Source organism: Anser brachyrhynchus (genome assembly GCF_964034855.1).
Source record: "Anser brachyrhynchus genome assembly, chromosome: Z".
In the NCBI taxonomy this organism is placed as follows: domain Eukaryota; kingdom Metazoa; phylum Chordata; class Aves; order Anseriformes; family Anatidae; genus Anser; species Anser brachyrhynchus.
The window spans coordinates 76,241,096-76,254,860 of NC_137697.1; the positions used below are offsets into that span (position 1 = coordinate 76,241,096).

At 41.6% G+C, this 13,765-nt stretch overlaps 1 protein-coding gene across 12 annotated transcripts in view; it reads left to right on the forward strand.

Moving 5' to 3' along the window:
- Nucleotides 1–13,765, forward strand: part of ADGRV1 (adhesion G protein-coupled receptor V1) — a 289,971-nt gene that overhangs the window by 159,293 nt on the left and 116,913 nt on the right. Inside the window, exon 75 of one of the 12 annotated variants that reach the window (XM_080573056.1) lies at nt 3,716–4,533. The exons of the other annotated variants lie outside the window; for them this stretch is intronic. Coding sequence (XP_080429182.1) covers nt 3,716–3,766 — 51 coding nt within the window. The 3' untranslated portion in view covers nt 3,767–4,533. Of the gene's footprint in view, nt 1–3,715; nt 4,534–13,765 lie in introns of those variants that run through there. 12 annotated transcript variants of the gene reach the window in all.

The window sequence follows — 13,765 nt, forward strand, 5'->3', positions numbered from 1 at the left end:
AGTAGTAGATGAAAGATTAGCTGAGTGGGCAATGTGCACTTTCAGCCCAGAGAGCCAATTGTATCCTGGGCTGCACGAAAAGAAGCATGACCAGCTGGTCACATTTAAACTGAAAGAAGGTAGAGAATATAAGGAGGAAATTATATACTATCACGGTGGTAAGACACGTCAACAGGCTGCCCAGAGAAATTTTGGATGCCCCATCATTGGGAGTATTCAGGGTCAGGTTGGATGGACCTTTCAGCAACCTGATCTGGTGAATGACATCCCTGTCAGTGGAAGGGAGTTGGACTGGATGAGCTTTAAAAATATATTTCTGGATATACTGCAAATATATTGTTAAATAAAGAAGTCTGTAATTCATCAGTAAAGGCCAGCTGCTCCTTTTACTATTTCTATCTCTGGAATTTTCAATTCTGCAGTAATTTTTTCTTAACCCATCACTTTTGCCTTGATTTCCTTTGGTCTTCCTCTGCTTAAGGCTTAGGAAATCTCTTCTTTGAATCTTGCTCAACTCTGCCTTAAGGAACAGCAATGAAAGGGTTTCTTTTTTTGTTTCCAAGGTCCACTTCAGCCATTATACTGCTGTCTTAGCTGCTTGAAAAGTAGGTTACACCTGACTGTCCAGTGTTTTTTTCTTTCACTTTCACTATCCTTAAATCTTTCTCTTGTCTTGTTTTTGTGGATTTTACAGTGAAATTTTTCAACTTCATGTTTGCTGTGGCTAGTATATTGCATATTGGCTAGTATATGTCAAAAAATATATATATACATCGTCATTCTTTGATTGTTTAGTAGTAGATGGTAGAGATAAATCTGCATTCTGTTTTGGAAAATTGTCAAAACCTGGAATACCAAAAACACTGATCATGGTGTATAATATGCAGATTTCTCACACTACTTCTGAACCTTGCAAATAATTCCACAAATTCCACAATCACTTTACAAATACAGCCTTAAAATATTGCTTTAGCAATTACATTAACAACACGTATTCCAGTATATTTGAAGGAAAAAAAATCTATTTTTTTCTTAGCCTCTTCATATACATCTTTACTAAAATAAGAGCTGGTGAGAAATTTTCTGTAGATATATCTCACTTTTTATTTTGGAATGGAAAGCTTGCATATATTTCTGACCAAAATTATAGAAAAAGAGAAAAGATAGTGGATGGAACCGGCTCTGTTGAACATTGTTCAGAAATGGAAAGCTGCATCTAGAAATACTAACATGAACCCGATGCAGTACAGCAGAGACCTGTTGGTCGAGGTGTCCTTCTGCGATAACGGGGAATGGCACAGCAGGTAGTTGGACTTCCTGGGCTGCTGGCTCTTCTGTTGAAGGTTTCTAATGCTTTTCCTCTCATTTACACCCTGAAAGAACATCAAATGGTCTTTAGTTTCACACTAATTTGGAATGTGATTTTTTTTCTTTTTTTTCTTTCTCCTTTTCAGCTCAAAAGTGATTTTTTAATGACTTCTGCATAAAAGCCTGACTTGTTAATAATTGTTCATTACCTACAGATGTCAAAGAATCTCAGCAATTCTCTGGGTGCTTACTTGACACAGTGCATTATCAGCTGTTAATTCTGCCCAAGAATTTTAAGTGCATTTTTCTGACTCACTCTTTGTGTATGGATTGTTACTCATATATGAGGAGATTGGGAGGGGTTCTTCAGCTGAGATGTCCAGGACGGATAAGATAGCAAACATCTTAGAGAAAAATCAGAAGCAGGTAAACCTAGAAAGAAAGTTTGTGCCGCGAAGTAACATACTGTGTTAACATACCAAAATGCTTATAAAGGGATGAGGGATATAAAAAATGTTTAGCTCTCCATGTGTCATTTGTGCTGGGGATCTGGTTTAAAGAGAAATATACAAATATATATATATTTTTTTTTTTATGGTGTGATCATTCTTTCCCTTCTCAGATTCAAACTTTTTATTTCTTCCATTGAGTTTTTCATTCAGCATGTGCTGCAGAGATACAGTGATCTGATTATGACTCTTTGGTTTCTTTTTTCATAAACTTCAAACATCTGTGTCTCAGACTTGACATCTCCCATCTTGTCTTCTTATGATTCAGTTCTTCTTTCTTTAAAAATAATACAACAACAACAAAAAAATAAGATTAAATAAAGAAAAAAACAAGGTGTGCCAGCCTAAGTAAATGAGAGGTAATAAGGCTCAGTGTGTGTGTGCCAATGAGTCTGTAAAGAACAGTTGCCACACCTTAAACCTCAAGCAGCATTCATCAGCCAGCATCACTAGGACTTAGCATACCAGCTCCTATTTATTCAAACTGTTAACTCATGAGATAATGTATCAGCCATGTTTGCCTTAGACAAAATGTGCCAGTTCTCAGCTTATCTCTCTTTCCATACTGAGTACGGGTATTTTAGAAGAACTCTGTCAACATTGCTGCATTCCTTGACTTTTATTAAACAAGCAAACGCTATGAGGAAAGGACAGCACCGAAGATACTAATAATACAGTGCTGCTATTGCAGCTAATGCCAGTTAGATTTCTCTTTCTTCTTCCCCATTTGCCTATCAATGAACATTTTTATATCTTTTTAATCTGTTGGGGTTACAGCCTTGTGAAACAACACCTAGTGACCATGGAAGACTGTCTGAAAAGGATTTTCATTGCTCCCTTTAGCCCTAGATATTCTACCTGTTGATAGGTAATGCATGCAATGAAGAAATGTGTACTAACCCCTGTGTATAAAATTATTTCTGCTCCCAGGTGAATTAATCTTGTATTACCTTGTCACAACTGAAAAGATGTGCACAATACATTTACAGTGCTGCTTTTAAAAATTCTCTTAAAGCTGGAGCATTAGAGCCTTTGTTCAGATAAGAATTTGTGTGTTGTTGACAGTCAGATACAGTCAGTTTCCTGAGAGTGAAGCTTTAATATGGAGATACAGTCCCACATAAACTACACACCCTAACGTGAAATGTTTCAGCATGCCCTGTTCCCAGCCTGAATAAAGATGGTTCATTTCATCTTGGGACCTGACTACCAGGCTATAGGCTAGTCTGGGTGGGAGGCTCCCTCCGCTTCACCTTTTGATGCTGTGCCAGTACAGAAAAAAAATTATCAGAATTCCTGATGTCAAAGAGAGGGAGCAAGAGGGAGCTTGACTCTGTGGCTAGATGATTGGGGCACCTACTTAGAAGAGGGGAGATCCTGGTTCTGATTTCTGCTCAAAAGTCAGCACAAGAACCTTGTGCTGAAGAGTTATTTGAGTTCAGAGAGACAGTCTGCCTCCCCACACCAGTGTTCAGGTTGAGGAGGGCGATGGAAGCCAAATCTCTGCACTTCTTAGCTGGATCGTACAACCACTGCCCTGGTGTGTAAAAGAAGGGCATCACTACCATCTCAACCATTTGTGTTTTTAAAAAGAAAAAGATAAGTCTTCTGGCAAAGATTGGAAAAAAATCTTCTGGCTGTGAACCCTAATCAGATACAGGCACCTCCCTGCAACTCAGAATTGCAAGACTAGGTCCTGAGAAGAGAGAAGCTTTGTTTGAAGCTTTCTCTCTTCTGTGTTCTCTGTTGTTGGGAATTCATGCTCTGTGCAGGCCATGCTGGCTGCTATGAAATACGTTCTTGGGAGCCTGTGGCAGTGCTGAGATGCACCTGAGCATGCCCGCGTACATACAGTGGCATGTCCTTATTATTTTGTCTCTTCCTTGTCCACTTTGGAGACCTGTCTGCAGGTTATCTGGATGGAGCTCCCTTCCAGCCTGTGTTTGTGAGCTACATTTTCAGAGAGACAAAGAAATGTGGAAGAAGTGGTTGGAACAATGTCCTCCACAACTGTAGGACAGCGGAGTGAAGGCAAATCTGAGCGTGTCCAGTCTGGAAGCATTCCTGCGTCCTGCAGTATGGAGGTGGCCCTGTGAATGCCCTTTGAAATGTATGGGGATATCAGACTCTCACTTCAAAGCAGAGACACAGTCCAAGAGCCAGGCAGCTACATTTTAGGGTTACAATCTGTTTTTTAGGTTTTTAAAGTAACATTATCTGCTCACACAGGAGCATGAATCACGCATTTATGGTGATACTGGGAATTTGTTTAACTTCCGCACCTCTGACCGGCAGCTTCCTTCTATCCTTCCTCCATAGCACAAAACATTATTTGCATTTAAGACTGCCTTTTCACGTTCTGATGAATATTTAAAGAGGGTAATCAAGCATAGTTTTTGGAATGTCTGGTAATAGTCTGAATGATATGCTATAACTTATATTATTTAGAAAATATTATTAATGATACAATTTACACTGTTTCTTATATATAGAACCTGTTGAGATACCTTGATATTCTGCAGCTTTTTGGTTTCCACATATACTTGCTTTTTCTTTCACTATTTAAATTGACAATCTCAGTTAATTTGCAGTGGGGCTTCTAGTTTCCTGTGCAAATTAATGAAGTCTACCCTTAGCCATAAATCAGATACAGCCTCCTCCACTGCCTTCCCCAAATAACAGCAAACCTGAAAAAAATGTTTCATACACAGAAAAACCTACATTCATGCATTTCACATCAGTGATTAAATAAGCAGCTCTAGAGAACATTAAGCAGTATAAAAAGAATGTTCTGAGAAGCTAATGTCAAGGTTTCATGTTCTCAGCTACAGAGAAAGTCCTGGATCATCTTTACACTACCCCAGATTGTAACCTAAAACAGCAACAATTTGATAGAACAAAAAGTCCTAAATATGCAGATCATTCAATTCTGTACGAAATGTGGCTGTTTAATACAATCTTTTAAGGAAATCAAATAGCTTTTTTAAATGCTGTTAATGATCATGCTTTGTTGTTTATTTGATTTTTTCTTGACTTGCATTTTAATAAAAAAATGATGGTGAGCAGATACAAATATACAAATATAAGAGTAAGATAACATTGTTATCTTGTGCGATAAAAGAAAAAATATGAAAGAGAATAGTTATTTAATTTTCTCTGCTACAGATGTGCTTTGTTTCAAAGAAAATTAAGTTACTGGAAAATGAAATCCTGTGGAGAAAATAAGAAAAAAAAAAAAACACCCACAAAACACTGTCTCAGGGACAGTGTTTTCTTCTTATCTGAATGAATATGAACAAGAGTAATTTTACTGGTCTTTACAGTGATGACCCTGAAAATAACACCACTTGAAGAATATAGGAACAAATAGTTGATCAGTCTGAAGAGGGAAATTTATGTGTCAAGAATTCTTTCTGTAAAAGAAAGAATGAGGTAGCATAAGAGATTTTTTCTTGATAGATAAGTAGCTTTTTTATTGCATTTGGTGACTCAGAAATGACCCCTTCCTTAATGGCAGTATTACTCCTTGCAAACTGTCTCATTGGTAGGTTCATGTGCATTGTCAAGAGCATTCCTTATGCATCTGAGACACCATTTGAAGATTCCACTGTCTGTTCTGTACATGCTTTTGCTTTGAATTACTTAAATTCTTAATACTGCCTGGGTATCAATGATCAACCCTTCAGTTTGTTTTTCGCTTTGAATGGGATCTTCTTCATCATTAATATCTGAGACACTGGAAGACTCTTTACATGTGGGTTTTGCAAATTTATCGTCTTTCTGTGCCAGCTATTCTCTCTCATCATTTTCTGTAGGATGTGTCTTCCTTCAGCAGATGTGTGGGGGATGATTTAATTTTTGTTCTGAAACACCCTTTAATTTACATGGGACAATATTCAAAAAAACACTACCATTTTAGCAGAAGTTTGAAGTATCTTAAACTGTACATTGTCAAAATGAACTCATCACAAAGACTGTCTAATAAATATTACTTTGCTGTGATTTACTACACCACTTGCCAAATTACTGTATTTTGTAACTTGGTTATAAAACCAAGTAAGAGTGCACAGTCAGCAGTTGGTTGCCAGTCTCTTTAGATATACCATGAACAAACAGGAGGTTCCTTAAAACTGTATGTACTGCAGCTGTTAGAGATATGGCATTGCTTAATTAGTGGTGTTGAGTGAAATTTTAATTTAAGCCAAAAATTCACAGGATTGCAGTAAGATTCACAATATCATTTCAGTGTAGGTGTCATGAGGGTTTTTGAGTGTGGAAAACTACAAGCTTACACAAACCAATTTGTTTTCGTGATTTAGTACCAAATCATTTCTTGAATTACTTGGCATTGTCTCAGCTCAAAAAAATCTTATTTTTCAAGCTTCTTTTCTTATTTTTTGTAACATATTTGTCAGCTTTTGTATATTAGATGTATAACCTGGGATTTGCTGTGAAATCTTCCATCTACTTACTGTGCATATCCAGGCCATGTTCAAGTGTTTTCCTCTTCAAAGCATTCTAAAGTTAAGTACATTAGATTGTATCCCAAATCCTTTCTGCACTCACTGATATTTTACTTGTTTCCAGCAGATCATTCACATGATCTTGAATCCTTTCTACTCAAATTAGTCTAGCAAAATTAATGTTGCTTGCATATCGTGGCAGTTAGGTCACACAAATGGACTTCGAGTTGCTCCTCTGGATCTCACAGAGACTAAATGTCATGCCTTAGTTTTCAAGAGCAACATTATGCAACATATGCAGTCCTCCGTATATCCTTTTTCTCCTTTTGTTAAACATCTCTCATTTTCTGCTCTATGAGTGATGTCTTCTTTCATTTCCTCCCTTTTAGTTACAGGTTCCTACATGAAAGGCAGATGAGTAAACAGACTTTTTTGTCTTTTCTACACTGTTGTGACAGTATCACAAATAAGACATGGTACTGGGATTTGGTCATGGAATCAGAAAGTAGTTTACCTTGGAAGGGATATCTCAAGGTCATCTAAGAAAAAACTCTTACTCAGAGCAGGGACTATTAAGCAGTCTGTCATCTAATAAAGATTACTTTTTACATTGATTTGCATTTATTTTTTTAGTAGTAGCACACAAAAGAATTATTGGGCAAGCTAAATTGTTAAAGAATGGAGAGAGGAACAGAGAAAAAAAAGTGGAGATTAAGGTCAAAAACTTATCTTAAACACTTTTGCTAGCGTTTCAATTTTTTGTTATTAAAAATTGAGTGTTGCTTATACTTTAAAACAATCACACAAACAAAACAAAAACATAATAATAATAATAATAATAATAATAATAATAATAATACCACCACCAAAACCCTTTAAGCTGATTATTTAGTATCAGACTATATGAGAGAGTGAGAGTGGGTAGTTACAGGCGAATGAATACAGTCTCTCTTACTCATTATTCCTAGTACAGTTATGGAAATTTGAAGTCCATTTGCTTTCTTTTCCTACCAGTTAAAAACAGTTAAATAATAAGAAAAAGAATACGTGAGTAAGCATGATTGCAGTGACCTTCTTTTCCTGACTTTCCCAGCTGGTAGCTGACAGAAAGCTTACAGACATGCTAATTGGGTCCTGTTGACTCACTGCAGTATTGGCAGCTCATTTTCCCATTTTCCTATTTGAGGTGAGGCAGAAGTCAGAGTGACTTGTGTGAACAGAGGAATGTAGGAGAGAAAAGTTACACGGTCACAGCGTGGCTGAGGCTGGCAGGGACCTCTGGAGATCATCTGGTCCAACCCCCTGCTCAGCAGGGTCACCTACAGCACGTTGTGTGTGTTCACATCTAGTCAGGTTTTGATTATCTCCAGAGAAGGAGACTCCACAGTCTCTGTGGGCAGCCTGTGCCAGTGCTCTGTCACCCTCACAGCAAAGAAGTTTTTCCTCATGTTCAGATGGAACTTCCTGTGCTTCAGGTTTTGCCCATTGCCTCTTATCCTGTCTCTGGGCACCACTGAAAAGAGTTTGGCCCTATCCTCTTGACACCCTCCATTATGATATTTGTATATGTTGATAAGATCCCCTCTCGGCCTTCTCTTTTCCAGGCTAAACAGGCCCAGCTCTCTCAACCTCTCCTCGTATGACAGATTCTCCAGTAGCTCCCTGTCCCTCTTGTACTGGGGAGCCCAGAACTGGACACAACACTCCAGGTGTGGCCTCATCAGGGCTGAGCAGAGGGGGAGGATCGCCTCCCTTGACCAGCTGGCAACACTTCTGAATGCAGCCCAGCATGCCCTTGGCCTTCTTGGCTTCTTGCTGGCTCATGGTCAGCCTGCTGTCCTCCAGGACTCTCAGGTCCCTCTCTGCAGAGCTGCCCTCCAGCAGGTCAGCCCCCAGCCTGTACTGGTGCTTGGGGTTATTCCTCCCTAGGTGCAGGACCCCGCGCTTGCCCTTGTTGAACTTTGTGAGGTTCCTTTCAGCCCAACCCTCCAGCCTGTCCAGGCCCCTGTGAATGGCAGCACAGCCCCCCTGGTGTATCAACCACTCCTCCCAGCTTTGTGTCATCTGCAAACTTGCTGAGGGTGCACTCTGTTTCTTCATCCAGGTCACTGGTGAATAAGGTGAACAAAACTGGACCCAGTACTGACCCCTGGGGGGTACTGCTAGCTACAGGCCTTCAACTCTGCATTGCTGAGCACAACCCTCCGAGCTCTGCCATCCAGCCAGTTCTCAATCCACCTCCCTGTTCACTCATCCACCCCACACTTCCTGAGCTTGTCTATGAGGATGTTATGAGAGACAGTGTGGGAAGCCATGCTGCAGTCAAAGTAGACAACATCCACTGCTCTCCCCTCATCCACCCAACCAGTCATCCCATCACAGAAGGCTATCAGATTCGTCAAGCATGATTTCCCCTTGGTGAATCCATGCTGACTACTCCTGATCACCTTCTTATCCTCCGCATGCTTGGAGATGACCTCCAGGATGAGTGATTCCATCACCTTTCCAGGGATGGAGGGGAGGCTGACTGGCCTGAATTTTCCTGGGTCCTCCTTCCTGCCCTTTTTGAAGACCGGAGTGACATTGGCTTCATTCCAGTCCTCAGGTACCTCTCCTGTTCTTTGTGGCCTTTCAGAGATGGTGGAGAGTGGCCTAGCAGTAACATCCGACAGCTCTCCCAGCACTCATGGGTGCATCCCATTGGAGCACGTGGATTTCTGAGTGTATAGTTTGCCCAAACAATCACTAACTTGATCCTCCTCAACCAAGGGAAAATCCTTCTGTCCTGAGACTTTCTGTCTTGTTTTCAGGGTCTGCGATTCCCAAGGGCTGGTGTTAGCAGTGAAGACAGTGCAAAGAAGGCATTCGGTAACTCTGCCTTCTCTTCATCACCTGGGCACCCAACCCATTCAGCAGTGGGCCCACATTTTCCCCAGTCTTCCTTTTGCGACTGATGTAAGAATAAGCCTTTCTTGTTGTCCTTGACATCCCTTTCCAGATCTAATTTCAAATGGGCCTTGGCCTTCCTTGTCGCATCCTTGAATACTCTGACAGTGTCCCTATATTCCTCCCAAGTGGCCTGTTGTTTTTTCCAGAGTCTGTATACTTCCTTATTCTGTCTGAGTCTCCAACCAGCACTTCTTTGTTAGTGTAAGGTGCATCAGCACACCTCTCCTTGAGGCTCCTAAACCAACCTGTGTCAAAAAGTTGTCATTAGTGCACTGCAGGAATCTCCTGGACCATTTGTGCCTAGCTGTGTGGTCTTCCAAGCACACATCAGGGTGGTTGAAGTCCCCCATGAGAACCAGGGCTTGTGACTGAGAGGCTAGGTCCAGCTGTCTGTAGAAGGCTTCATTGACTTTCTCTTCCAAACAGTTTGCCCTTGGTATCATTACTGCCCACACAGAAGAGCAGCAGAGGGTAATAGACAACATGTGGACAAGCTTTGGTTGTCTTTCCGTGACATCTCATATTTGAGCTCTTGGCAGGCAAAAAAACCTCTGGCAAAAAAACCTCTGTAAACAGGAGGTCAGGTCTGCAGATAGGTGCCTCTGTCCCCTGCAACCATTTCCTGTTGTATCTTCCCTTCCCTTCCCTTCCCTTCCCTTCCCTTCCCTTCCCTTCCCTTCCCTTCCCTTCCCTTCCCTTCCCTTCCCTTCCCTTCCCTTCCCTTCCCTTCCCTTCCCTTCCCTTCCCTTCCCTTCCCTTCCCTTCCCTTCCCTTCCCTTCCCTTCCCTTCCCTTCCCTTCCCTTCCCTTCCCTTCCCTTCCCTTCCCTTCCCTTCCCTTCCCTTCCCTTCCCTTCCCTTCCCTTCCCTTCCCTTCCCTTCCCTTCCCTTCCCTTCCCTTCCCTTCCCTTCCCTTCCCTTCCCTTCCCTTCCCTTCCCTTCCCTTCCCTTCCCTTCCCTTCCCTTCCCTTCCCTTCCCTTCCCTTCCCTTCCCTTCCCTTCCCTTCCCTTCCCTTCCCTTCCCTTCCCTTCCCTTCCCTTCCCTTCCCTTCCCTTCCCTTCCCTTCCCTTCCCTTCCCTTCCCTTCCCTTCCCTTCCCTTCCCTTCCCTTCCCTTCCCTTCCCTTCCCTTCCCTTCCCTTCCCTTCCCTTCCCTTCCCTTCCCTTCCCTTCCCTTCCCTTCCCTTCCCTTCCCTTCCCTTCCCTTCCCTTCCCTTCCCTTCCCTTCCCTTCCCTTCCCTTCCCTTCCCTTCCCTTCCCTTCCCTTCCCTTCCCTTCCCTCCCCTCCCCTCCCCTCCCCTCCCCTCCCCTCCCCTCCCCTCCCCTCCCCTCCCCTCCCCTCCCCTCCCCTCCCCTCCCCTCCCCTCCCCTCCCCTCCCCTCCCCTCCCCTCCCCTCCCCTCCCCTCCCCTCCCCTCCCCTCCCCTCCCCTCCCCTCCCCTCCCCTCCCCTCCCCTCCCCTCCCCTCCCCTCCCCTCCCCTCCCCTCCCCTCCCCTCCCCTCCCCTCCCCTTTCAAAATATTTCAAAGAAAGTTTATGTAAGGTACTAAAGAAGTATTAAACTAGCAGTAATATGTTTCTGAAATAGAGAATAACCTTAAAAGCAATAGCTTTTTGTTGAAATGACTAGTTGTAAGCGAACAGCATAAAACCTGCACGTAGAAGTATGCTGTGGATAGCCAAATGTTTCTGTATGTCCAGCTCCCATTGGCAGGGATGCCGACTTTAGGCTGCTCTAACTGAAGTTTTGAAGTTATAAAACACTATTTTCCAAAATGGCTTACCATCGTCTAAGCGCAGATCAGAGATTGCATGCCCTCTGCCTTCTGACCTCATCCACGGTTGGGTTCACTGCATTTCCTTAACTTCAGCTCCGTAGCTGCCTGTCCCAAACAGCAGTCCTTTGGCACAGATTTCATGCTCTGACTCCACAGAGGGGATCTTTTCAAATTTCCCCACCACTTTCTTGTACTTCGTTTTGTCTATCAGCCCTTTTGCTATACCGCTGATCTACTTAGAATCACGGGATCACAGAATCATTCAGGCTGGAAAAGACCTCCAAAATCATCTGGTCCAACCTTTAACCCTGCACTGCCAAGTCCTTCATTAAACCATGTCCCTAAGCTCCACGTCTACACGTTTTCTGAAGACCTCTGGGGATGGTGACTCAGCCACTTCCCTGAGCAGCCTCTCCCAACACTTCACAATCCTTTAAGTGAATAATTTTTTCCTAATTTCCAACCTAAACCTCCCCAAGACCCATGTGCTTAGCAAGTGATGGATATACTGTACATCAGATGCAACCAGTGGTCCTGGTTTGACACCAATGGAATCTAGCCTATTACGAAGACCAAGCAGACTTTCATACATCTGTAATGTAAGACAGGTGGTTTTGTTGTTGTTTGTTTGTTTGTTTGTTTTTTGTTTTGCTTTTGGCAGGAAGAGAGAACTTGCAAATGTTACTGAAGAGAACAGTGTTATTAAAAAACAAAACAAAACAAAACAAAACAACTTTGAAATGTCATCCTAAAGTGTTCCAAAAGTTCTTTAAAGATTCCCTCCTAAAGTATCTGGTTCTGATAACCAGATTAGTTCCTAAATCTATTGCACTTCAAGCCTTTGATTTGACAGAATTCATTTTGTTTTCTTCTGCTCTGAGCCTGGCAATCGTGTAGAGATTCTCCAATTTTATTATTATTATTATTTTGATATAGCTGCTTCAGATGAGTCCATTTCCATCCCTGAGTAACCTTCTATATGAAATTATTTCTGCCACAGGCACTGTGGTGTGTTGTCCTGAGTGCCTGCTCCTGGCACTGTGCTTTGCAGTAACCATGAGCATGGTTATCTGGATACAGGGCACATTTTTCTCTACTGCCACTCTGAAATTTTCCTTGCCCTGCACTGTGTTTACAAGCAGCCTCTTTTGGACGTCTGTCTAGTTAACAGGCAAGCTTTACAGCAGCTTTTCCCTTCCAGAGTGAAGAAGAATCTGCATAGGACTATCAATAGAGGGCACACATTCCTTTTTCCTGACATTACACAGCAACAAGCTGATTAGATTTATTGAGTGTTCTCGAGAAAAACTTAAGAACTAGTTGTACTCGAAAGTGAAATAAACACGGTGTTTTCATCATTTCTTGGTATGTTAATTACCCTTGCTCGAGACTGAAGCAAGAGTATGTTTCTGTTTGGGTTTTGTTTCTGAAAACAGTAAAAATCCACAAAACGCGCAGCATCTTTTTGCTGATACAAGAAAAGCAAGAACTTGTCAAAGACGGTACCTATGTTTGCTTCCTAAAAACTATACTTAATTGAACAAATAGGTGAAATCATTTATTTGCACACTACTCCCAGTTTTGTTAAAAAGAGGAGACAGAGATCCATCAACACAAATTAGTTAGATGACTGAAATCCTTAAGAAATCTTGTCCTTGTATAGGAATGCTACTTTAAAGCATTTTAATTAATTTAAATATTGAAACTGAATGGTGCCTATAATTTTCCTGCAAGGTTTAGATTTTCTCAAAACAGACTTTGTAGAAACGGATACACTTTTTTTTTTTTTTTTTTAAATAAAGGAAATATCAGAAAATATGTCGCTTATTTCTGCAAATCAATAGCTGTTGGCATAATCGAGTTTGGTGTTCCAAGTAATTCTGCTGCTGCCGTATATATATTGAAGGACCAATACGATGATGAATCCATTAATCTATTGTAGGAGTGCTTCAAAAAGTGACCTAGCGTGGTTTGTCTACTTACTGTCATTCAGGTAACAGAAATAGGTGATGATGATATTCAGGCTTAGAACATTTGTTAATGCGGAATAGTTCTCTACAGTCTCCCACAGCAACCAGAAAGCTCACGTAAAGCCTTTCCAGTCAGTGAAATGCAATTTACCAGCTGTGAAGTCAAGATGAACTTTGGTGTTCCCTGATGAGTGTTCCAAAGTGTTCCTTTGCATACTCTGTCTGATGAAATCACCTTTCCGAAGTTTTCTGTGGACAAAACAGTGAAAAGAAGCAAGCAGCCCTGGATGTGCGATGCACTTGGTTGACAGAAAGTAGCTTTCAAGGCTGCTACACTTGATGCTCTCTAAAAAGCATCACAGTTAAATTCTACATTTTTATAGTCCCAGCTGAATTGCTGGAATCTGTTCGAAATTGGGAGTTTCTGCGATGGACATGTTACCCTGCAGTGGATGTCTCACCATTTCAAGGCTGGATTTTATATAAGAAATGACCAGCTAGTTTGTTGCAACCTCTCTTCTCTTTCTATTATACAGCTTGAGTACAGTCCCATGCATTTCATTTGAGCTAATACCTCCGTATTATATTAGTAAATGTAGGAATAGGAAAATACATATACATACTTAGGTATTTCAAATAAATAAAGCAATGAAGGTCAGTCTGAGCTCTTCAGGCTCATGCTGGTAAGGCATTAGTCATGCCAATTTTGCTACTGAACTCAATGGGAACTGGGAATAACAGAAAGAAAATGTGGCCCTAGGTGGCTGCAGAATTATACTCATGGACTGAAAC